Source organism: Sarcophilus harrisii, chromosome 1 (genome assembly GCF_902635505.1).
Source record: "Sarcophilus harrisii chromosome 1, mSarHar1.11, whole genome shotgun sequence".
Classification (NCBI taxonomy): Eukaryota; Metazoa; Chordata; class Mammalia; order Dasyuromorphia; family Dasyuridae; genus Sarcophilus; species Sarcophilus harrisii.
In genome coordinates, this window is record NC_045426.1 from 202,681,705 (window position 1) to 202,708,178 (window position 26,474).

The 26,474-nt window shown below is 32.1% G+C and overlaps 1 protein-coding gene across 6 annotated transcripts in view; it reads right to left on the minus strand.

The window, feature by feature from the left end:
- Nucleotides 1-633: 633 nt before the first annotated feature.
- FER (FER tyrosine kinase) overlaps nucleotides 634-26,474 on the minus strand; it is a 248,539-nt gene continuing 222,698 nt past the window's right edge. For all 6 annotated transcript variants that reach the window (XM_031968671.1, XM_031968672.1, XM_031968658.1 and 3 more), the window contains 3 exons: nucleotides 21,606-21,760; nucleotides 14,945-15,067; nucleotides 634-10,504 (listed from right to left, as the gene is read on the minus strand). In XM_031968671.1, coding sequence (XP_031824531.1) covers nucleotides 10,362-10,504; nucleotides 14,945-15,067; nucleotides 21,606-21,760 — 421 coding nt within the window. In that variant the 3' untranslated portion in view covers nucleotides 634-10,361. The remainder of the gene's footprint in view (nucleotides 10,505-14,944; nucleotides 15,068-21,605; nucleotides 21,761-26,474) is intronic.

The following is a 26,474-nucleotide window of genomic DNA, read 5'->3' on the forward strand; positions in this document are numbered from 1 at the left end:
ATTATTTTTGAAAGCCCCCATAGAGTGACATAGAGTTGCTATGGGGAAGGGAGAAAGGATAGAGTATGCAGTATGAGAATGATCACTATATAGGGTATCATCTGAAAAGCAAAAATATAATATATACCAGTAAATCTAAGTAAATAACAGAAGGCAGCATTAAAAAAGGTTACTGACTTGATAACTCCTGACTATATTACTAGTTTGGCAACAGTAAATGACTTTAGTTATTTTAACTGGCAGATTTCTGTAATCTTCCAACATATCAGCTTTTCCACTATTTTGTGTGTGTGTGTGTGTGTGTGTGTGTGTGTGTGTACTCTTTCTGAATCTAAAGCCCAAAATGTCCTGTTAGGAAACAAATCGCTGATGCTCACAAGAAATGAAATATGAATCCCATTTCACTTCTTATTTTTAGAGGAAACAAAGATTACATTTACAAGCAGCAAAAACATCCTCATCAAAACTTATAAGCTTAATTACAGTAAATTAAAAACTAATAATGTTTCAGTGTACCGTTGCATCCTTGAGAGAAGTTACTGCAGGAATCTCCCATTCCTTTTTTTTCCTTAGTGCATATTTATCCAGAAAAGTTGAAATAAAATCACAGTATAAAGATTAAATAGTACAAGATGCAGTTTGCTACAAATATCTTACATTTATTATAAGAATACAGCAAAAGGATCCATAGACCCATTAGTGGTGATTGGTCCATTTGGAAAGAAAAAAAACGACTACTAAGAAATAGTTTACAAAACAATGAACTCCCATTTTAAAGAGAGAAAATCAGGCAAATAAAAATACCATTTTAGCTGAAATTTAGAGTATTTCTTATGAATGTAAAAACTGACAAATAAATAAGTGATAAATACAGATCTGTGTTACAATGATAAAGGACAACTAATGACTGCTTTACATCCTTAAGAATCATTCATTTTCATATTGTTTTAAAGAGCCAAATGAACCTAATAAGACACTGTCTTTTCACACTTGCTAGAAGAAGCACCCATTTCCAGTGTTCTATATTATCTGTTTCACAAATATATTATTTTTAAACAACAACAAAAAGCAATAAAGGTGCTTTACTTGCTCTTAAGGTCATGGGAACATACTTTTGTCACAATATGGGGGGAAAAAACCATGAAACTTCTAGCTACATTTAAAAGTCACAAATCATAATAGCACTTGCTATCCTCAAAGCTGGGGGTGGACAAAGGCAAATGGCATATATGCTGACACCATATACCTTCAGGCTTTCTACCTTCTACAGAGAAATAAGTAAATAAAACAAAATAGAAAAATCCTTTTTCCATACCTATTATTCATGAGCCTGTCCCAAACTACCTCTTTACTGATGGGCCTGGCACATTAAAAATTTGAATGGTCTGGCTACATTTTGTACTTTTATACTTCAATTTATAGTTAGTTCAATGGACTAAAAAGAGGGCCTTCCACATTGTAGCTTAGTGTCTTCAAAATACATATCTATTTTTTTTAACTCGCTTTATCAGAGCCCTACTATTTTAGGATATACTGGGTTTTCAGAACCAAAACAAAAACTCCATTTTATAATCATATCATCTAATTTTAGGATCACAAAATTTAAGGATATCCGACTAAAGAACTTATTTTCATATTAACCCTTAATAGCTTGCATCAAATACAGAGAAGTGGAAATAGTTAAAATGTTTTTGATTATTGGATTCATACATTCTTTCAGCAAATCAGTGGGAATGGGAAAAACACATTTTTGCATGGAGTTCACTAAGAAGTGAATTAAGCTTATTGTCACTACTGAATCTGAAATGGCACCTTCTGTTTCTGACTGTACAACCTCATGTCTGTACTTTGATTTATAATTATCTGATTTTTTAGCACATTACTAAATCTAATAGAACCAACATTTTAACAGCAAGAATAAGTGTAAAAATTTTGTCAAATTAATTGTACAATATTGTAATATTAATATACAAAGATGTATATTTTCAGCATACTAAGGATGTGAGTCATTGAACATCCTGGGTGCAGTTATAGAAAACAAACTTTTGCTGAAATGGTCTTTTGGCTGTCCTTGATACAAGGTAATTAAAACCACTGGGGGCCAGGACTTAACTAATTGCTACTATGAGTCTAGGGAATGGTATTATGAGGGAAATAGTTACAGTTATTAGATGGCTCAGGGCACCTTATCAGCTACCATTTCAAACAGACTGAGATTTCTTAACACTAGGTTTACCATGTAGATTAAATTGCATTCAATCAATACACAATTTGTCAAATTAAATTCCCAACCAATGTTGTTCTACTCTTCCACTCTCATCTTCATCCAAGGATTAGGTTGTAGTACTCTCAGATTTATGCAGGGAGATCTTATTACAAATGCTTATGGAAATTACAGACTCTAAATAGGATCTCTTGTTCTCCTGCCCTTGGTTAGCTAATTATAGGTGTCTTGAGTTTACATTAATGACTTATTTATGAGTGTTCATTGAAAATTGTTTTTTCTTTTAAAAAGATTTTTCAGAGAACTCAAAAATGGAACCCCCCAAGGGTATGAATATTTAGTGAAAAAAATTTAATGAAAAAGGAACTATTAATTAATGGTTTAGGGACTTGAATAGCTTTCTTCTATAAACTCAGACAATGCAAATATAACATCATATCCTTATGCCATGTCATTTGACCTGTGAATTTTTTGTAGTTTGTTTTCACATTTATGTGTTCAACATCAGTCCCTTCTCATGATTCTTTCATGTATGTCTTAGAAACAAGGCATAGATGACATGATTGGACTAATGGTCTAATTTTTGTTACAATGTTTCCACTTGGAAAGTATGGATCTATTTTGGTCATGTTTTGAGCTTTGAAGCAATCTTCCATTTTTTCCTACCTTGATCCTCCTTCACTGACATCTTCCCTCCCTATCAGAGAACAAAAATCCTGCTTTCCCAGTTGTTCTATTTAGAAACTACTTTGGAGGAAATGATATATTAGTTTAGCTTATAACATTTTGCTTCTTTGGGGACCAAGAATATTTGGTTTAGAGAACTCAGTCACAGTATTTTAACTGAGTAACATTTCAAAATGATACTTCTTCATTTGCAATTCTAAGTAAGTTGGCTTCCTTTGAGATTAAAGCTTTGTATATGCTGCTATTACTTCCGAATTCTACAAAATGATTGACCGCAGAGATAACATTAGACGTTTACTTATGGTAGGGGGGGAAAAAAAAACACATTGAAAATACTGAGTGGGAAAGGTATGCGGAGCTGGGAATAAATCTTGCATAATAGTTTAAAGCAATTTTCTTTTATTTTTAGCGATTTCAAATTTTAGTCAATTTACAACCTAATCCTGCTAGCCTTCTGGCCAAAGGAAACACAACTGAGAGATTCCCAGATCTTTCTTATCCAAGGTAATCTCTGTTTCCTCATTCATTTTGCACTTATTATTTACTATTTTGTATGTTTCTATTTCTGTGTTCATCTCCTACCTCCCCAATTATATTAGACTGAATCTTGGATTCTTTGGTACACTCAACTGCAATTAGCTTGGACCTTACACATAACAAATGCTTAATACATAATAATTTCATTTAATTCAGCAAACATTTAAGTATCTATTGTATACAAGGCAGTCAAGTACTAGGAACACAGAGACTGATAAATTGATGGATTGGCAGCTGCTAGTCAGAAAGGGACTTCAGAAAAACAGAGAAAACCTTCACAACTGGCAAAATGTTAAGATTAGTCCTTGTTCAACTAGGCAGATGTTAAAAAATGAAATCTTGAAAGGGAAATGTCATTAACTAAAGGTCAAGACAAAAGCCAGAAAGACAAATTAAAGAAATTAGAATCTAGCATAGTACCTCTCATACAGTACTTCTTTCATATAGTATCCTTTATTGTATCAATGTAATTATTGTAATTGATTGTTTCACTTTATCATATAACACTTGTGAAACATAGAATACAAATCTTGATTTCTTCTATGATTCTCAGAATTTGATTTGAATTCTGTGTCCAAAGAAGACTATTGAAGGAAAATCTGGTTATGTATTTCAATGCCTTGGTTTCTATGGTTTTTTGTTTTGTTTTTAAGGAAGAAATGTCTAATCAGGGTGGATTCCTTATCAGGGACAGGTAAAGACACCAGAAAGCCTTCTTTAGCTTCAACATGAGCCAAATGCAAAGGAATACTAGATTAGTGAACAGAGGGCTGGCTTGCAATTTGGGACACAATTTAAAATCCTGTCTTTGACCTTAATTGCCTATGTGACCCTGGGAAAGTCCTTAATCTTTCTGTGCTTCAGGTAACTACCTAGAATTTGTAAGTCAGATATGAATTGTGACCCTCATTATTACAGATCTTTCATATATAGCCAAAAAAAAATCTGACCCTCAGGAAATTCCAGCCTTTTTTTTTTTTTTTTTAACTTAGTTGCCAGGTGAATGGATCTAAACTACAAATTAAAGAAAGGAGCATTATGGGAAAAAACAAAAAGACAAGGAGTTAATTCCAATTCAATAGACTGAAAATCTTAACTCAAGTTTAATGGAAAGCAGAAAGAAAATCAGATCTAAATCAATCTAATGCCTTCTTTTAAAAACCAATTACACTACAAAGAGGAAGTTTTTAAGAAATAAGATGAAAAGGATAAACCCACTGAGTTTTTTAATCTTTCTGTAGATATGGAGACAAGAGAGTTAAGAAAGAATAATTCAAAGTGGGAGTCTCTTCCAAACAACTCTTCTGAAATCTGGGGGTTTCCTTCTATTTCACCACTGCATTTATGCATCTGTCACTGCATCAATGCCTTTGACTCTGAATATTTAAATCTTTTGTAATTTTCTCTAAGTTCTGCTATCATTATCCTTTATTTCTACACACATTTCCTTTTTCATCATTCTCTTTCTTGATGCATCATGAGAGTCTCTGAGATGCTTCTAAGTTTCTACAGCAGTCATTATTAGCATAGAGAATTGTGTTACGCTGTTATCTTGTTTGCTGACTGGCCAGACCATCTGGTTGACATTGTGGCTTCTGAGAACAGGGTATGACAGAGTAAAATATAAGTCTGGAACATGAGTTGGTTAACAATAGCCAATTGGTGTTAATAGGGGTTGCTGTAAATAAACAGTAGCTCTTTGGGACCCTGATGAGATTACTGATATGATTGCTGACTCCAGGGAGTTCCTACAGAGCTGGGAGTGACAAGATTGGATCTATGCTGGAATACCTATGATATTAGACCATGAAAATGAGCTCCTAGGTTTTTAGCATTTTTTAAATTTCTGAGATATGGACATATTATTATTTCAGTCACAGATGAAAGTCCTTTAGCTGATGGCCACATGGTAGTAGGTAATCTATTTTGTTTCTTTGGGTTCCAGTGGTCAATGGTACTTCTTCCCAATGGCTTTTTATTGGTGTTTTCTCTATTTTGGGTTCCCTTCAATTTCTCATGATATCTACAGGACTGTATCATCTTAGAATGAAATAACTGTTTCTTCCCCAAACTGTCTTTGTAGAAAATGATTTCCTTTCCCCCCTCTTTTATTCAGTAAAATAATTGTCAACTGAGCTTATTACTTCTGTGTGGTTTAAAATGACTACAAATATCTATGTTTAATCTTTGCATTACAGAGAAGGTAACAATATGGTTTTCAAGGTAACAAACTATTCCCTTTAATTGATTTAGGCCTACAATATATACTCTGAATACTTTTTAAGTAATAATTATGTCTAATTGGTAATATGTTTCAGTTTTGTAAAGAAATTTATGAAATCCTTGTAAATTTTTATCAATATTTTCTTCAAGAAGACGCTGGGTTGGGAAGTTTTTGAACATTTCCTTTGCAGAAAGAAATAAATTATTTTAGTTCTCCAAAGAATCTAATATTCAGATTACAGACTATAGAATAAATTAACTAACACTGAGGAAAAGAAAGAAAATTAGACTGTTAAATAAAACAACTCTGGTGTGTTTTAGCAACATGTAATTGATAATAAAGGGAATGACAACTTTATTTTAATAGTGAACTTTCAAGCTGAGCCAAAAATATAGAACAGAAATCCATCTGTATATTGAAAATTTCTCACTTCACTTATTAATAAGATATTAATATGTAAATATCTATTTTCGCTTTTTGTCCCTTTGTTGTCCTTTTTCACAACATATTCTCTGCAAGAGTGCTGTAACTTCTTAAAGATCAAAGCCTACACTTTCATGATCCAGGCACTACTACCTGCTGCTGGTGACAACTCTATTCATAAGAAATATTTAAATTAGAGCTGTGGTGAGGTGTACATGGGGAATGGAGCAAATTATGTTTCTTGAAATATTTTCAATTAATCTCATTATGATAGGAATAGTTCACACAAAAGTCTTAGTAACATACTTAGAACATCTGAAAATTTACAAGAACCAATCTTAAATAGGTAAGCTACACTAGAAATAACAATGATAGATGATTTGGAAATGAATTGTTTCCTTACTATTTCTTTTGTACTCATCCAGTTATGAGATCCTTGGGGTGAGGCATGAATTATCAATGGTTCTCTTTTTTCTTGATACACAGCCAAACAACAGTATTCTTAAGAATTTGGTGACATCATAATATTAGTGGTGTTAGCCAAAATTACACATAAAACTATTTTGTAAGATTGAAACACAGATTAAGTTTCACAGAAAAAATATCTTATGGTTCAAAGAAAATTAAAAACTATTTCATTTTATAAAGTTTGCTTTAGCTCTTCCAAATGGGAAAATTTTACTTTTAAATTGTAAAATTCAGACCATAAAAATGTAACATTTCTTTTCTAGCTCAAAGCCTATATTGGTTTGTAAACAGGGCATTTTAATACTGTACCTAGTGTGAAACTGTGATAAAGTTGGGGAATTTCTTACCAAGACTAAGGCATTTTTACCAAGTAACTAAATTTGGTGAATTTATAAAAAGCAAATGAAAAATACCTTCATTAGAGAGTTTTGGGAGAACTGACAAAAAGTCTTTGTTTTTGAAAGTTCAAATAAAACCTGGTAATTGCTTACCTCCAATCCCCCAAAAGGAATATGTTGCTTTGAGGTTATAACCATCAACTCCACAGAAAACCAAAATCTATTTTTTGCATGCAGCAAGTATTTGTCACTCTAGGAATTCTTTGGTTGATAAAATTAGAGGTTACTTAAACATTTTAATAAAAAGCTCAAGATTTCTAAATGAAAGAATTCAAGTCAGAGACTACTTGATTTTGTTGTACATCCATTAATTAGGAGTAAATCCAAGGAATCATATAAAGAAAGATCTGTACAAAAAAAAAAAAATCATATCCAACCCTTAAACTAATCCAGTAATAACATAAAACTTTTGACCTAGCAATTACAAACACCACCAAGAAGAATGGAAAAGCAGATTGCAATGCTAATTTGGGCTCTTTAATGCTCTGTTTTTCTCATTGAACAAATAAATCATAGTGTTTTGTGCTCTTCTGTAGAATCCCCCTTTCATAAACAAATTTTATATTCTTGCTTTTGGTATGGATTAGTCTCTTAAAGCACATAATTCTAAAAGTTATCGGTGAAAGAAAAATACATGTCAAATGCAACAAAATTTGTGGCATAAAAATGGTTTGCTTAAAATTTTAAAAATATATTTGACTACATTAAATTTTACATTCTATATAACTGATTTAATACTGAAAATCTCCCTAAGAGTTATTGATCTTGAATGGAACCACTGTCTTCTTTAGGATGAAAGACAAAATGGAATCTAAATGCTAAAAGCTTTCTCATGTCTTTTAATTTAAATAGGATGTAGACTTCAAATTTTAACAACCTAGATAAGAAAAATATTGCTGCAACTTTTGTGTTTTCACACCAATTTTTAATATTATACTCCTAGTGCTGCTTAGAAAATTAAAACCCAAACAATCTATCTCCTAACCAAGTGGTTACCATTAAGGTTTGTTAAATAATCAGAGTATATTTTCTTTCACAGAAAAAAAAAAAAGAATATTACAAGAAAAGAAATTCTTTTGGGGAATTACGACCAGTAAGAGAAACTGCTACTAGTCTATCTTTTATGAAAACCATCATTTTGTGAAAAATGCCATGTAACACATTAAAGTATGACATAGGACTCTCTGATTGAGATAAATGTGGAAAGAAATAAAGGACTTGGACACAAAGCTAGTTTCTTCCATTTGGTGATCTGTGACAAGTCACTTCATGGAGCCTGTTTTTTTCATCTATAAAAAAGAGGGAGCTGTAGTCAATCTACATGATGCCTCTTGACTCTAAATTCTGGGATCCTAAAATGCACTGTTAGTTTATTTCTTTCCTTGTAAATTTCTGTGCATTATCTAGCACACATCTATACGATATCAACAAAATGCTCAATTTATTTATGTCATTTGATTGTACTGAAAAAAAAAAGGATTAAAAGGACATTTTTCTTTAAACATAAATCATTAAGACTAAATTGATTATATTTTCACTTTTACTTAAATATAGTAACCAATATATTTAAAAGATATTTTTACAGGAAGACTAGAATGATAAATAGAGGGAATTTTCTTTTAAGTGTCATTTCTTTCATTCTTTAAAATTCTGTGCTTAGTTCTTGTGCAATAACAGGCACCAAACAGTTGAAAAGGGTGAGAGGAATCGGTTACCTTTTTTAAACTGATGTGGAACCAAAATACCTAGAATTTAAACTTATCAGAAACAAGCAACATCATCAGGAATAAGTGTGGGTATTTTCAGTTTTATCATGCCAGCACTTACTCCTGACCACAATTACTGCCACTTCAAACCTCTCCTAATACACACACACACACACACACACACACACACACACACACTTATTCATCATCTAAAAGAACAGCTGAGGTCATCTAGATAAATCGAATGAGTTGTAATTAACTGGACAAAGCTAGAGACAAAGGAGCCACTGAGCCCCAGTCTTACCTCTGCATCACTTTTATGCATATATTGAGGGTCTCAGAAACATGGTCTTCTACCAGAAAGCTAATTTCTAATTGTCAGTATGACCAGTGATCATGGCATGGGGTAGAAGAGATGTTCACAAAAGCTTTTCTCTTTAGAATATTTTTTTTTGTAGTCTCTGAATCTGTATCTTCTCAATTATATCTCTCTGTGTATGCTCATGTCTGTGTATGCACTTGGGTCTGCAAATGCATGTAAAAACTAAAATTATGAAATACCAACAGCTGGAGCATCTGGCTAGAACTAAAATTCTGAGATACTTCCATCAAGATCAAAGAGATTAAGAAGAAAATAATCTGCAAGTTTTATGGATATATACTTTGTTATTTCTTTAAAAATGAGCCTCTTGCTGATTCTATGAAATCTATGATACTGATACATTTCTATGGTCCTTTATGACAACAGTTTAGATTGTAACATTGACAAAGATCAGGTAGGAAAAAGTTAGAAAGATACTGGTTCAATTTTCTATTTCTTTTCATTCACCACTTTCATCATTATTACTGGACTGCATTTTTTAGGTCATTATCTTTTGTAGATATTCCTATTATTGGATAGCAGCTTTTTAAGTATTCATTCAAAAGTAGTTGCTAAAACTCTGGCTTATGCTCTTAAAGAAAACTATATGCAAAGGTTTCTGTTGATTTTATCAAAGAGAGATAGGGTGATAGGGAAAAAAAAATTTACTGATAAAGTGAATGTGTGGTGACTCAGATGTGTTGGTCACTATACTTAAAAAAAAAAATAGTCCAAATATTTTCAAATGTAAAATGTAGTAGTGTATTATTTTTTAAAGAAGAAATTTTTGCATTTTCAAACCTTGACAACTGAAGTGATGCCAGCTATTAAGAAAATAGAAGTTTGGGAAAATATTCTAAAAATATAATCTTGCCCCAGTCATGAGATAAATAAGGTTGTGCTGGAATGTGTCTGCCAATTATGCACCACCATTTAAGATTATAGCACCAATGTATTAGATCTCTGTGACTTAAGGCAGCAAACTATGAATTGAGCAAACTATGAACGATGCAATATCAATAGTAGCTAATCCATGTCAAACAGATAGGATCCATGATCCCTTACATTTATAGGCTGTGCTTTTCCATGGATAATGGCCAGGTACAGCAGAAGAGCTGTGATTGGCTAAGCAGCACTTGGCAGAATAGTCCATTTTTTAAATGCATATGCTCAGGACATTTTCAAATTGTCACGTTAAAAAACCCAATTAATTTAAAAAAGTAACTCTAGACTACTGCAGGTAATGTAGTATAAACTTATTTTGTATGAGGGAAAAAATATTACTTTGTTGGGAAACAGAGTCTTGTAGATGGTATCTGGCATAACTTCATCCCTATGTCACTTTTTTCTTGAGGTTTAATAGCTCTTTCTGAAGGTCGCTGAACTTGGGGCGGTTTTCAGGTTTGTAGTCCCAACACCTCAGCATTATTTTATAAATGTCTTCCGGACACTTCTGAGGAGCTGACATCCGGTATCCTGGAGCCCCAAAAGAAGAAGGAAAGATAGTTTAGAAAATTAATTTAAAAAGGAACAGAATTTGATCCTAGGATTTCCTTAATATCTGTGGTACAAGTTTTTAATTTTAAAACTAATTTTTTTAGGTACTGGATATAACAGAAAGAGCATAGGATTTCTCTCTTCATGTGGACTTCAGTTCTGCTGGCCAGAAAATATTTCATTACCTTATTTACAGGAGCCATGTTTTGTTTGCCTCAGGGCCTGAAATAATAATACTCCATGTGCTATATTATGACATAACTGGCATAAACTCTTATTCCTATGGAATCACAATATGTTGTTTAATTGAAAAGAGGTGTTAAGTCTTTCAAAATTTTTTTTGTTACAATGATATTATCATATACATACTTCTCCTGCTTTTGCTTAATACTCTACCTAAGTCATACAAGTCTTCCAGGATTCTATGAAACAAACTCCTTTTATATTTTCTTTACAGAGAAATAATATTCTATAGCATTTATATATCATAATTTGTTCAGTCCTTCTGCAATAAGGGACATTCCCTAAGTTTGCAGTTTCTTTGTCACTATAAAAAGAGCTGCTATAAATGGTTTTTTTTCTTCCATATCAATTCTTTCATTCTCCCTTGATATTGCTAGCATATTATATTAATAAAAGTATTGTTGGATGCAAAAATATGTATGCACAGTTTAGTGAATTTGTGGGCATAATTTAAAATTGCTTTCCACATGACTGAAACATTCACTATTCTACCAACAATATATATTGTTAGTTTTTTTTAATTTAAATTTTTAAAAATTTATTTAACATTTTTCCCCAGTTACAATTTTTTTTTACATTTTTAAAAAAAATGTTTGAGTTCTAGGTTTTCTCCCTTATCCCTACCCACAATCAAGAAAGAACTTGTGAAGTTATATAAAACATTTCCATAAAAGTCAAATTGTGGGAAAAAAAACCAGATTTCTCACACTAATGAAAATAAAAACCCTCAAGAAAAATTAAGTTTTAAAAAAGAGAGAGAATATATCAATCTGTATTTGGACACAATCAGTTATCTGTATTTGGATACAATCAGTTCCTTTTCTGGATATGGACAGGATTTTTCATCATAAATCTTTCAGAACAGTCATGGATAATTGTATTACTGAGGATACAAAGTTAGTCACAGCTGGTTATCCCAGAAAATTGCTATTACTTTGCATACAGTACATTTCATTTTGCTTGAGTTCATGGAGGACTTTCCAGGATTTTTTTTTTCCCTGAGAGCATCCTGCTCATCATTTCCCAAAAAAACAATAATATTCCATAATCATAAACACATACCACAGTTTATTGATCTATCCCTCAATTAATGGATATCCTTTCAATTTGCAATATTTTCACCCTGAGAAGAGAGTTGCTAAGCACATTTTTTGTACATATAGGTCATTTTTCTTTTTTTTCAAATCTTTTTTGCTATTTATGCCAATATAACAACAACTATGTTGTCATATATAAGGATATGGATGAATTTATAGCCCATATCATATCTTTTAAGTATTTATCAATTGGGACATGGCTCTTATTTTTTATAAATTATAAATTTAATAAACTTATAAATTTTATTGAGAAATGAGGGCTTCAGAGAAACTTGTTTCAAAATTCGTTTTTATAATTAGCTAACTGTATTTCCCTCCATTTATTCTCTCTCTCCTTTTACCCTGTTCCTCCTCAAAAGTGTTTTAGTACTGACCATTCCCTCTCCCAATATACCCCTTTCTTTTATCACCCTACCCCTCTTCCCATATCCCATTCCCCTCTTATTTTCTTGCAGGGTAAGACAGATCTCAATACTGACAGATCTCAATACTTCTATTTATGTTATTTCCTCTATAAGCTAATTCTGATAGAAGTAAGGTTCACTCTCACTCTCCTTCTCCCTCTCTTCTCTTGCACTGTAAAAGTTTCTTGCCTTTTTAAAAATATTAGATAATTTATTAATTCTTCTCCCTTTCCCTGTCTCCCAGTATATTTCTCACTAACTTCTTAATTTCATCATTTTAAAAGAAGATATTATTCTTTCATATAGATAATAATGAAAATGTTCTGACTTACAAATATCATCCTATCATGAAGGAATGTAAACAAATAAATCTGATTAAGTCCCTTATGATATCACTTTCTTTATTACCTCTTTATGCTTCTCCAGAGCTCTGTATTTGGAATTCAAAATTTCCATTCAGCTCTGGCCTTTTCATCACAAATGTCATCAAAAATGACCACCTTTTCCTCTGAAGGATTATATTCAGGATTGCTGGGTAGGTGATTCTTGATTGTAATCCTAGCTCCACTGCTCTGGAATATCATATTCCAAGCCCTTTGGTCCTTTCATATAGGAGCTGCTAAATCTTGTGTTATCTTGACTGTGGTTCTACTATACTTGAATTGTTTTTTTCTGGATGTTTGCAAAATTCTCTCCTTGACCTGGGAGTTCTGGAATTTGGCTATAATATTTCTGGGAGTTTTCATTTTAGGATCTCTTTCAGAAGATCAGTGGATTCTTTCAATTTCTTTCTATTTTCTCTGCTTCAAGAATACCAGGACAGTTGTCCTTGATAATTTCTTGAAAGATGATGTCCAGGCTCTTTTTTTGATCTTATCTTTCAGGTACACCAATAATTTTTAAATTATCCCTCCTAGATGTATTTTTCAGTTCGATTGTTTTTTCAGTGAGATATTTCCTTTTTTTCCCCTTATATTGTTATTTTTTTGGTTTTGCTTTATTATATCTTGATTTTTCATAGAGTCATTAGCTTCCATTTGCTCAATTCTATTTTTTAAGGAATTATTTTCCTCACTGAGTTTTCGGACCTCCTTTTCCAACTGGCCAACTTTCTACCATGCCACCAAGACCTCTTAACCTCAAAAATCTCTGTAGCCCTAGAAGTTCTCACATTAGAAGTACTCTCTAAGGCCTCACCTACGATTGGTTCTTCTAGATTACAGGGGTCCTCAAACTTTCTAAATAGGGGGCCAGTTCACTGTCCCTCAGACTGTTGGACGGCTGGACTATAGTAAAAATGAAAACTTTGTTTTGTGGGCCTTTAAATAAAGAAACTTCATAGCCCGGGTAAGGGGGATAAACGTCTTCAGCTGCTGCATCTGGCCTGCAGGCCGTAGTTTGAGGACCCCTATTTTAGAACTTCCAATTTAATGAAGAGGCCAAGGCCAAAAATGTCCATGTGGCTGAGCCTTTTTTGCCCTCCCTTCAGGCTCCATTTGCATTTTCAGCAAAGTTATTTTCTTCTAGTTTTACAACTTGAGCTTCTTTTAACATAGAGTGTTTCATCAATGTATTCAGTGTTTTATTCTGTTTACTTACTCTAGCCTCATTTCTTGCTTTGGCACCTTGTTCCAGGGTCAGGTTTTACCCCTTCTTTGAAAACTTTGGCATTATTTTTGAAATCTATTTCATTATTAGGTAATATTTCTGGGGTTTTGGTTTAAGTATAGATTTTTAATATGAAGGTTCTTTATATTTTCTCTCTTCAGGTTTAAAATAAAATCTTCACTTTCACTCATTCTATCTCATCTGCTTTTAAGAATGAAGTTGTTTCTTAAGATTTCCCTGTATTGATCTGTGATAACACAGTGTTCTCAGGGTATACAGAATTCTTAATATAATCAACATGGATGGCATTTCCTATGTACTGCTCTCCAATACGGATAATGGTTGGACTTTATTAATAAAATCCTCACAGGCATTTTAATACTCAAGAACATAAAATTATCAAATAAAGTAAATTTCCTGTAAGGGAGGTCAAAAACATCTAATACTTTTCCCACAGAATACAAAGAAAATAAATTAATAAAATCAATTCAATGTACATTTATTAAGCATCTGTTATATTCCAGGCATTGTGTTAGGCTTCATGGATATAAAAACAAAAATGAAATCAGTCATTGCCCTCAACTACATCATACTGTAGAGAAAGCACATGAAAACAGGGTAGCAAATCCAAAATAAAAACAAAGTTAAAGCAGCTGTCTATCTACCTACAATCTTTTCTTCATTTTTTGGTCCTTACTTAAGGATCTGGCATTTTCTTGCAAATGTTTTTTGTTTTTTTCTTAAGAACAGTATAATTTGCTCAGTGACCATGTTTAAGGTCACTTTAAGGGCACATACTACACATGGATATATGTTCCATGACTGTGTGATTTCCCAAGTTTCTCAAGTAATGTTACAAAATTCTTATAAGCTCCTCCTAACAAAGGGTAATTAAATTCTCTTTTTAAAAAAGTATTTAAGAATCATCAATTTGTCTTGCCCAACCCAACTGTAGAGCCCCATTTCAATTCCTCGCTACAACTAACTGGGACAATTTCTCTGAACTTTTGCTTGCACATTTACTTTGTGAATTTTTGTGAAGATTTTAACTCTGATACTATACTAACCTTGCTCCACTTGCTCCCGGGCATGTTGATTGGTCATCCCAGGATATGGACAGACTCCTAAACTGAAAGTTTCCCACAAAAGGATACCAAAGCTCCACACATCACTTTCAGAACTGTATCTTCCTGGTTGGAAAAAAGGAGCAGACAAAAAATAAAGGTGAATAGGAAGATGATTTAAAGGTGAAGAACATTTTTTAACATGCAAATTTTTACCATTACATTTTTAAATTACCAAAAGGATACAATTATCAATGTTTCTGCTTTAATTCTAAAAGTTTATTTAACAATCTTTAAATAGCAGACATATGTAAACAAATCTCTTGTTTTCCTTTCAGGAAAAATATTTGTCAAGCATGTGAAATTGTTCTTTAAGTGATGTTTGAACCAGATGATTATTTCCTATAGAAAATATATAAATTTAGATAGATCATTGCTTGTGCGGAGATTTACAAGGTAGATTTCAGATATCTTGTTTTCTGCCCACTAAAATTATGAACCAACTTAAAGCAACAAAGCACATTCTTTACATTAATTTTTATTCTTTGGTGTTTGTGATTTTTTAATGTATAAAGGTCTCATTTATCTTGCTGATTCTTTCATTTGCCAAAAATGCTTTATTTTTCTGTTTTGAATGGAGAGGGCGTTTACATAGGTGACTGATAAAAACAACTTCTTTAAAATAATGGCACCTTATTTTGTAAAAATATCTTGATGCAACCACCTCACTAAATATATTATGAGTAAATTAATTTGGAGACAGATAATCCAAAAGAGAAAAAACTATGAGCAACAATTTAACAAAATTCTATTTCAATCTCCCATAGTACCAAGAATTTCAAGGATTATCACAAATTACTCTTTTTTATTTTACTTTCAAATTGAGGGCCAAAAAAAGTGCCAGTTTAGCTCCACCACTTGGCAAATGGATTTCTTTATTTTTTTCCTATCCTTTTTGGTCTATTTATTGTCATTCTAATATTTACAAATTCAATCCTTTCCCTATTTTTGATTATTATTTTAAATCAACTACCCTTTTTTCTTTTCTGAAGATAATAAAAATGGTACATAGGAAGTATGTATGAGTAGTGTTAAGGGTTTTGACATCACTTAGATTTCTGCGCACTTAACTGAATATCATTTCCAGTTGTGTTAAATTAGCTACCCTTCTTAGTAGATAGTAATTATAATAATCATAATACTGTTGGTGGTAAGATTAGTTTTCTTGTCTGTATATCAATTCCCTTCAACATTTAGCATCAGTCATTTAGTACTTTTCATTAAAGTTATTCAATGAATATAAGTTAAAAGTAATTAGTTTCTTAAGCAAGTATGTTATTCAGTGAATTATGACCTTCATGCTAATCCTTCAACCTGCTTACCTATACACAAAGTTAGATAATATGATGTAGAAAAATCAATACATAGAAGAAAAACATAAAATCATGAACATATCTGTGGTTCATCAAGGCTATCACAAAACCATTTATTAAGTTTCAATTGTGTTTTAGGCAATGAGGGAAATGATCTATTGATAATAATGATTTAATTTCTGAATTTTATATCTTAGCAGGCTATGTTTTCAAAATATTTTGGTTACACAAGTCTAATTAAAGTAAAAGGCTACTATTTGATTAAAATTTCCTTGTAACATACTGAAAAATATATTATTTTTTTGGAGGGGGAGGGGGAGCAAGGCTATTGGTGTTAATTGACTTGCCCAGGGTCACACAGATAAGAAATACTAAGTGTCGATGCAGTGAATAGAGCACAGCACTGAAGTCAGGAGGAGTTGAGTTCAAATCTGACCTCAGACACTTAACATTACACTTAACACTTCCTAGCTGTGTGACCCTGGGCAAGTCACTTAACTCCAATTGCCTCAGGGGAAAAAAGGAATATTAAGTGTCTAAATTAGCTAAATTAGAACTTAGTCTTCTTGACTTTAGAGCTAGTGCTCTATCTGCTATCCCATCTAGCTGCCCCTGAAAAATATATTCTTGAAATTCTGAAATCAATTTCATGATTTAAAATATTTTATTCTAATTGTCCTTTGCAAAAATATCAACTTTCATGTTTGTTAATTCATTCAATAAGGTAGGATACAAAGAAAACTGTAATGTAATAATAATGATACTTAATTTGGAATAGTGTTATTAAATTCATGTAGAGCTTTTTTATAGCCCACTGTCCTAGACACACATTTTCCATATATTCTAGTTAGCCTCCGTCAGTCTTCCAATTTGCTGCATAGATCTGTATAGATGTCAGATACAACATTGCAACCATACAAGAAGGGGGAAAAATCAGTAACAAAAAATGGCTTTAAAAATGAGGAAGAAGCTCAATATCAAATACAAAACTCTTCTACTATAAAATTGTGTGTAAAAAAAAAAGTTTTTACCTCCCAAAATTCAACAGTATTTTCTTTAGAAAAATAACTCTAGGATGAAAAGCTAATTAATTCACATAAATTTTGGCCTCTGAATATTGAAATAGCTTTTCAGAGAGTGTCCTTGTCATGTAAAGACCTTTCTTTGTAAATAGTTTCATGAACCACTCCCTTTCTTCTGAAATTTTTCTGTTCACAGTAAAGACTTTTAAACCTGGCCATCACTGCTGTAGACGGTTTCTGTTGGGATGCTTTGTTCTCAGCAGTAAGAGCATTTGACAATGGAAAGACAGAACATAAAAATCTGTTTTAGCAAAACTTTGAATGAACTTGAAAAAATATGGAGTTAGATTTTAAGTCTTTTAATAGCTTACTCAAAATAATTTCATTTTTGAGTCAGCAATTTAATAATTTATTAAGTAGAACCAAAAGTTGGTGTCTAGAGAGCTAAATTCTTATTAGGAAGACATTTAGGCAGCTGTGCATCAGCTGTCTGCCCATAATTTTCTAACAGAGATGTAAAAATTAGCCAGAAAGTGTTTGGGGCTGTACAAAGAAAATGTTAAATATAAATCATTATAATCCTGAATTTTTTTTTTCTATTCTTGTTCACCATACCTAATTTATTCCTAGGGAAATATCAACTCCAATCTCAAGAAGTGACTATGGAAAACTACAGGTAGCTATTGGTTGTTTGAAATTGCAGTGAATCCTCTTGCTGGCATGAAGAAAAATAAGCAAGAGGAGAGAGAGTAGTTATCTTTGGAGTGTTGGATTCACTTTTGAGAAGGAGAAATGCCTGGTCAATATCTGACCACATCACTTACACTACCTTCATTTAATATTCCATACCACTCTGGCAATAGGATTTTAAGAAATATCACAGGTCAAAGTCAAGTCTCTGGGGCAGAATTGGGGAAGGTGACTTACATCACAATTGCCAGCATTGTTACTAAGAGTATTACCATAAATTTTAGTATGCAGTTCTCATATGCATCAAATTCACACCAATTTTAAAAAATGAGACTAAATGTGATTATTTAATAAGGCTGCATTCATTTTTCATTCATTTTCAGTATCCTGAATTTACTAGAACTTCACTTCAACAAAAAAATAAAAATAACAACTCTGAATTTCAAATACATTTTAATCAAAAGTCCAGAGTTCTTTGCCACCATTTCTTAGCTAGATGATCTGAAATATTCTGCTAAGAAAATTAAAGGAAAGCAATGTAGGGAATTAAAGAAATTAGAAATAAAGGAAAAGATTTTAGAAGTCAAGCATGGTAAATAATACTGCAATTTGAGTATCAACATGCAAAGATGAACTATTCAGAATATCTGTCAAAACAGATTCTGGTATATTTTGGATTATTTTTCACCCATAAAGACCAGTTAGTAGATATTGGACCAGCTTAACCTTAAGTTCATTTCAGAATCATGGTTTTCTCTAATTAAATATAGGAATATTGGAATTTTTTATATTGAAGTCAAATTTTGGTTTGAAATCAACAAAGGATCAGTTTACACTTTCTAAAAATAATTTTTGTTACTTTATACTTGGCAACTCCAATTAAGAGAAATATTTGCATATGCAAAGAAGAAAAGAAAATGAGATAAATACATGAAGTCATGAATCTCCATAACAAACAGCTTGCTTTTATTAAAAAGGCATATAATAAATTCAATGGGTTTTAAAGTTGACCATCTTATTTGGGTCCCACCTAATTTCCTTCTGTTCTCTATGTTTTGCTGTTTTGGAAAAAATTGCATCTGTGGCCTACTTTTCCTTGTAAGGATGAGGTACGTTGAATAAACAAATCAATCATCTCACCCTAATTAATCTAACACATTATATTATTAATAACATTCCATCAGGTTTTTAAAAAACCGCTAATGAATCAATCAACCAATCAATCAAAGTATATGAGAAAAACTTAGTTTATCAAATTAGAAACAAGTAGAGCCTATCAAGCTACAGGATGAAATGAAATGAAGCATTATCACAAAAGGATAATGGGATGACCTAAAAAACTTCAAAAAGTTGGAAGACTTTATAACCAAGCATATTGCAGCAAAGATCCAATAAGTTTTTGGTGTGTGTTCTTAAAGGAGCAGTGGCTTATGCAACATTTATATATAGTTCCAAGAGGGGGAAAAAAAATACCAAACTATACTCACTGAGGAAAGGTAGCTTCCTGAGAAAGGAGGGGTCTAGTAGAAAACTCTGCCATTCCTATAGGAAACTTAACCCAATGACCCCACAGGAAGAGAAAAAGAGCTGTGGCTTCTCCTATGGTCCTATGAACTCTCTTAGTCCACTTTCTACTAGACTCAGTATATAGTGGGGAAAATGTCCTAGATTTTTGGAACAAATGTTTGTATAGCAACAGTACTTACTATATTAATAAATAACCTCAACCAAAAGCTTATAAACTTTTGCTGGCAATTGATATTAAATGATTATCAATGTGAGGAGCACACCAGTAGAAACTTATGAGCGAACTTATAATTCCCTCACAGTTATTCCTAGAATCCTTAAGGCAGAAATAGCTAGCCAATATAGCCAATGTGAATGGGAATCTAGGATAGAAGTCTCAGAACATATGTGATATATTTCCCCCTTAAATTTAAAAAACAAAACCCTTAATGAGTGGATGAATGAATTTAAAAAAAAAGAACTAATAATGCATAATGTTATGCTATTATGTTATAAATAATCATTACTGTGCTAAGCCTTGGAAATACAAATAGAATGCAGAGGCTCTGCTCTTAAGGAACTCTAATTCAACAAGTTTTAGCTGCATGTAAGATAGAAAGATCCCATCATCTATTAGGGTTTAGTGGCAAAGCAGATGGTAATGTCTCTTTTTTGATGTTACTTCCCCTGATAAGTCATATCAGCTTCTGAAGTTGAACCATTTGACAGGATTTTGATGGTTTTTTACTTTCTTTTCTAGGTCTTCATTTGTTCTATCTCTATCTCATCACACTATCTACATTGGGTTGATTTTTGGGGATGAAAGTAAAGGGATGCAGGGGAGTGCTGAAGTAAAAGCAGAAGTAGCCTGGAAAGTACTGATACTGTTGAGGCTTTTGGATTAGCTGCCCTATGGTGATAGCTGGTATTTGTGGTGGTGAGCAAATTGGGTCCCTTTTTTCAAGGTGATATACTGCTAGTACCAAATCAAACAAAATAAATCCACCCATTGGCCATATCTGAAAATGGGTGTCCATGTTATGCTTCATCAGCAATTCCTCTGGAGTTATAAGTTGATCATTGTATTTATCAGAATTCATAAATTATTTAAGACATGCTATACCCATTCACCAATCCTAGGCTTGAATGCTTTTTCTTTATTGCCTTCCTTTATTGAAAATGCAATTTTGGATTTCTCTTAAAGTACAAGCTGGTCATATTACTCCCAGCCCATATAAGATGTGGTTTGTATTTCCTTTTGAAATAATACACAAAATTTCAAGTTAAGAAACTCTTATATTTAAAAAAGTATTTTTCATCTTCCTTTCCCCATAAGAGTTATATAAAAAGTATAGCCAAAAATATTTTTAAAAATTGAATGACATTTAGTCTATGGGTACCACAAGTAATTCAATAAAGCTGTAAATTATAAAACAGCACTCCTGATCTGCATTGGCAAGGGGAAATTTTCTCAATGGTAAATCACAGGTACAAATCTGCCCACAACATCTCCACCCCCACTCCCCAACCCCCCAAAAAGATATTAGGAAAACATATAAATTTTCATGATGAAGAGCTAAAAAATTCAAGATTAATTTTAGTGACTTAACTTTAGATATAATTACTGAGTCAAAAATAGTCAAATATAAACTACTCTGTTGCAGGGGCCTCACATTAGAGTCAGTGCATTATAATTACTGTGCATATATACTTCAACTACTTGAGTTAGTAGAGATACCTATATTTTTGAGGAAGGGAAAAAAATACTTTTTTATGCTTTTAAAATAGTATGTACCATCATGTGTTTTTCAAAGTGATCAAAAATGCTTAAATGTCATTGAAGTGCAAATATTTTCTCTGGGTAAAGAAATCCAATAATTCCTATATATTTAATTTATGTATGCATATCAAAGTATTATGGCATGGAAGTTTACACATCATTATCGCCAAATATATGCTAAAATAATTCTAAATTGCACTAAACTTCATATTCTATGATCTATCTTGTGAATAATTTCATGCTGTATGTAGCTCATTTTATACACTAAAAGGAAAGAAAGAATATATTCTTACCATAATTGAGGGCCTCTGGAGCAGTCCATTTGATGGGAATTTGCTTTAAGCCAGAAGATGAATATATGCCACCATCTTCTTGACGAGACATTCCAAAGTCGCTGATTTTTAGAATATGATTTTCCCCTACCAAGCAGTTTCTTGCAGCAAGGTCCCTAAGTTAAAAGGAAACATAGAAGACATCTATTAATACACAATGAAAGCTAGTTTCATGCTTATGATAACTATATTTTATATTTTTTAGGTTTTTTTCCAAATAACTACAAAATAGATATTCCTAAAACATAGATTCTTCCATTGCTCAAGATGCCAGAGTGACTCCCTATTGCCACTAGATAGATCATAAACTCCTTTGGTTAGCATTTAAAGCCCTTCACAATTTGGCCTATCTTTCAAAGTCTATCACATTTTACTCTTTTACACATTACTACAGTTTAACTTGCTGTTGGTATAGGACATTCCATCTTGTGTCTTTAGTACAGACTTTGTGATTTGAATGTTCCCTCTCTTCACTTCTACCTTTGTAACCTCTAGATGTCTTTAAGATTCAACTTGTGTCAATTCTTACAAAAAGCATCTTTGGAATTCCTACATTATTAGTGTTCATTCCTATCAACACTTAACTTTGCACTCATTTTCTGTTTTGTGCATATTATTGAGAAAGTTATAATATAAAACTAATACAATTAGGTCTACTTCAAAAAAGAATGTTTTATATGATATGCTATACCATTTGCTGATACAATTCAGAGAGACCAGTCACTTTATCAGTGAGAATAGAGTTCAACTCTAAGAAACTCCAACTAAAAAAAATTAATTTACATGATTACACATTTTAGAATCTATATATGGTGACTACTTTCTTTAATACAGATAGATGATGCACTAAAAATGGACTGTACCAAATAACATCACAAAAATTAAGTTGATTAAAGTCTAACAGAAGCTGAAGTCCTTTCCAAACTAACTCTCAGAGTATAGTAAGAAAAATGACTAATTATTTTGAACTTGACAAAATCATCAATCACAAACATTTATGTTTACAAAGAATAGAAATATAATAAAAGAAGATTGTGTATGAAACTGTAAAACTCATGTAAAGATTTTTAAAAAATATTTCACAAATTCAACATATTAATTTCAAAGCTGTCTTGCTTGTTTGACCCTCCCTATCAACTACTTATTATAGCAAAAATAAAATGCACTATGAAATTGGAAAAAATAATGAGATATGGCATGAAACCAGAAGTGGATAAAAGACCAAGCATTAACATAAATTACCATCATTTTCTAAGTATTTGCTGATATAAATCATAACAATGAAAAAAACAGCTAATAAACACTTGATTCTGACAAGCAAATTATATAGTAGCCAAGGGCAAAACTTGTTTGCAATAAAAATGCATTTGTAAAATCTTATGGAGTATGGGAGAAGATAATGAACAATATCACCAGATGAAATAGTGAGAAGTAGTGGAGGGAAAAACAATTTTATAGAAACCCTGGTAAAAGACTCAATTTTTCCAAAAATCTCCCCAGATTATTTAAGTATAAAATCATAGAACTGATCTTGAGAACTTAGCATAGTACTTGGCACATAACAGGTGCTTGATAAATGTTTACTGATTGACTTAAAGATGGCAAACAGATAAAAAATATTAAAGGAAAATGAAAATTTATAAAATAAGAACTACCACATTTGGATTCTAACATCATATTCCTCAACAGGCTAAATAAAGAAGTAAAAATAGCACTAAGGAAAACAAATATAGAAAAATAAGTTGAATTAGACCAAGGATAAATGTAATATTCGGGCTAGCTTTCTGGAGATCCTCTGGAAGGGCTTTGGTCTCAGCAGGATAGACACCACAAGAACAGAGTCCAAATTCTTTATTGTCTCTTACACAGTCTGTGTCTGTTACAGTCTGACCCAGTCTCCTTCAGCAGTCTGCCAGTCTGCCTTAGGTCTGACTTCCTGTTCCCAATTCTTATATATCCTATTACAATTACATCATTGCAGCATACCGAATATGTGTGAACCAGAGAACTGTTACATCACCATGCTAAGTACTAAGTATATGTAAACTAGATAACCATTATCTCATCAATTCCTCTGAATTAACACCTTGTTTCAAGCATACTTCTTTCAAGTATACTTCTCCAGAGTTCTGGTTCGCTACAGATAAACAGAAAAACTGAGCTAGAGAAGTTTAGGAATGTTGAGGGATTGATTTTTAAAAGAACAAAAGATAACAAATGTTTGCCCCCCAAAAATCATGTATATTATAAAGTGACTGGATAAAAAGGAAATTGAGGAAAACATCAAAAATCATCAATTCTTTCCTACTGGCAAAAAGCTTTTGAGAGAATAATAAACTCCTTAAATTAAGGTTATCCATGATAAAAGTAGGAAAAAGCAGGGTTTTACAAATAAAACTTATTCATACAATTAAGTGAAAGGTGTATAAAACATAAGACCTCACAGTATTTATTATTTATTGACTAAACAACATTTGATTTGGTAGAGTAAAATGAGTCAAATTGCATGCTCACATCAAAATTATACAAGATTCCTTCAAAAACTAACAGAGATAACTTTGATGACAGTTATTTTATGAATCTTAATAACCACCATTCTATTCTCCCTATTCCTTTTCTCTCTGGATAGTTAATAAGCTGTTGGGAAAATTTGCTTTTTTTTTTTTTTTTTTTTTCCCTTTTTTAGCTTAGAAGAAATATAACAATCTCAGGTTAATTTTCTCTATTTTATGTGGTCTATATTAGAGAAAAAGTAATTTCAATCATAATAGCTCATAGAACCCAGTTAGAAAAAAAAAAGACCAACAATCAGAGAGTGAGCTCTCTATTCTTAAATTTTCATTCATCCTTAGCTAACCTTTACCCCTCTTTAAAGCAAAACTTAGAATAAAGGACAAGAAAGAAGTAGAGTATATACCATGGTTTATGTTACTGGACACCACAAAAAAAGAAAAGCTGGGTAAAGAGTTAAGTTGTTTTGGTTTTGTTTTTAAAGAGTTTTCTCTAGTCCTTTAATTGGTGTATTCCACAGATAGCTTTAGATATCTGAAGAAAGATAGTATTAGAGAGTAGAAATTGTGCTGGACTTGAAATCAGAGAACTTAAGTTTAAATCACAACTACACCATTTATAAGTGTGCTCTTGAGCTATTCACAACTTCTCTAGTTATCTCAGTTCCTCATCTGTAAAATGAGGAGGCTTTATTGGATGGGCTCAAAAGTTCTTGCTCTAAATCCTATGATTCTATGGTATACAATGTTATATTTGTTTGCTTAAATGTGTTTACCACTGTTCTAGAAGGTCACCAAATGGATGACGAACTTTCTATAAATAGTGAATTTCTCCAGATGCTCCTATTTTGGAGTAAACTTTTGCTGACTTGTATTAAGCCCCAGAATATGGCAGAGCATACTAAATGAAATAAGCATTTAAAAGAGTTGAGAGTACCTACACAAGAAAAACTTAGTGGATGAAAATAGCCTATTGTCCAAATAATATATAGTTGTATAGACAAATCATAGAGCTAAGCATATATCTTTAAAAGATACTGCATGTAGGCAATGAATGAATTGGGCTTAGAACTGAACAGGAGAACAATAGGTTGGGCTACATTTGAAAAATTGTGTAATGTTTCAATGACCTTCAGTTTATTTTTGACAAAAATCTTCTTAATCTTATTTTTCTCATAATTGTATATGAATTCAAGTCATGTAATAGTAGAATTTCCAAATAATTAAACTTGCACATAAGATAAAAGAGCAATGAAGAGCTGTGTCAATACACCTGACCCAAAACATGTATGCCTAAAATACAGATGTCTATGTTGTGAGCATAAGGAGATGTGCTTGTTTTCCATCTGCTAGAGAAAAGATAGGTATCCAATGTACCTAAATGAATGTCATATATGAAGTTGGTGTCAAAAAATGTTTTATTACAAGAAAAAGTTAAGAGACTGATAGAGCGGGATGTTTCTAGGAAGATGTAAGAGGTCACTGCATAAAGTAATCTGAATACCAAGCCTCATATTTTCTTTCAAAGTGATTGGAAACCAAATATTCAATAGTAAATTAAAATTTGGAAGAAGCTATAAAAATTCCCAAAGAATCTCAACTTATAATTAAAACCTTCCCTCTATAGTGCTTATTTTCTTTAGCCCTGAAATGTGCAATGTTGTACCTCTCCCTTTGTGAGTAACTTAATATATTAAATACAGTGAATCAGAAATGATTAGATGGTAGAGATAGTGTTTTCTCTTTTTGTGATTTCATTCATATATCATTTACCATGTTTCTAATTCAGTATCTCTCACAAAGAAAAAGAGTAAAAGAAATATCTACTTTGTAAGAAAGCTTTTTAAAAGAGATATATTGTGGCAGAAACTAGGCATTGACCCATACTTAACACCTTACACCAAGATAAGGTTCAAATGGGTTTATGACCTAGGCATAAAGAATGAGATTATAAATAAATTAGAGGAACACAGGATAGTTTATCTCTCAGACCTGTGGAAGAGGAAGGAATTTATGACAAAAGAAGAACTAGAGATCATTACTGATCACAAAATAGAAAATTTTGATTATATCAAATTGAAAAGTTTTTGTACAACCAAAACCAATGCAGACAAGATTAGAAGGGCAGCAATAAACTGGGAAAACATTTTTACAGTCAAAAGTTCTGATAAAGGCCTCATTTCCAAAATATATAGAGAACTGAGTCTAATTTATAAGAAATCAAGCCATTCTCCAATTGATAAATGGTCAAAGGATATGAACAGACAATTCTCAGATGAAGAAATTGAAACTATTTCTAGCCATATGAAAAGATGCTCCA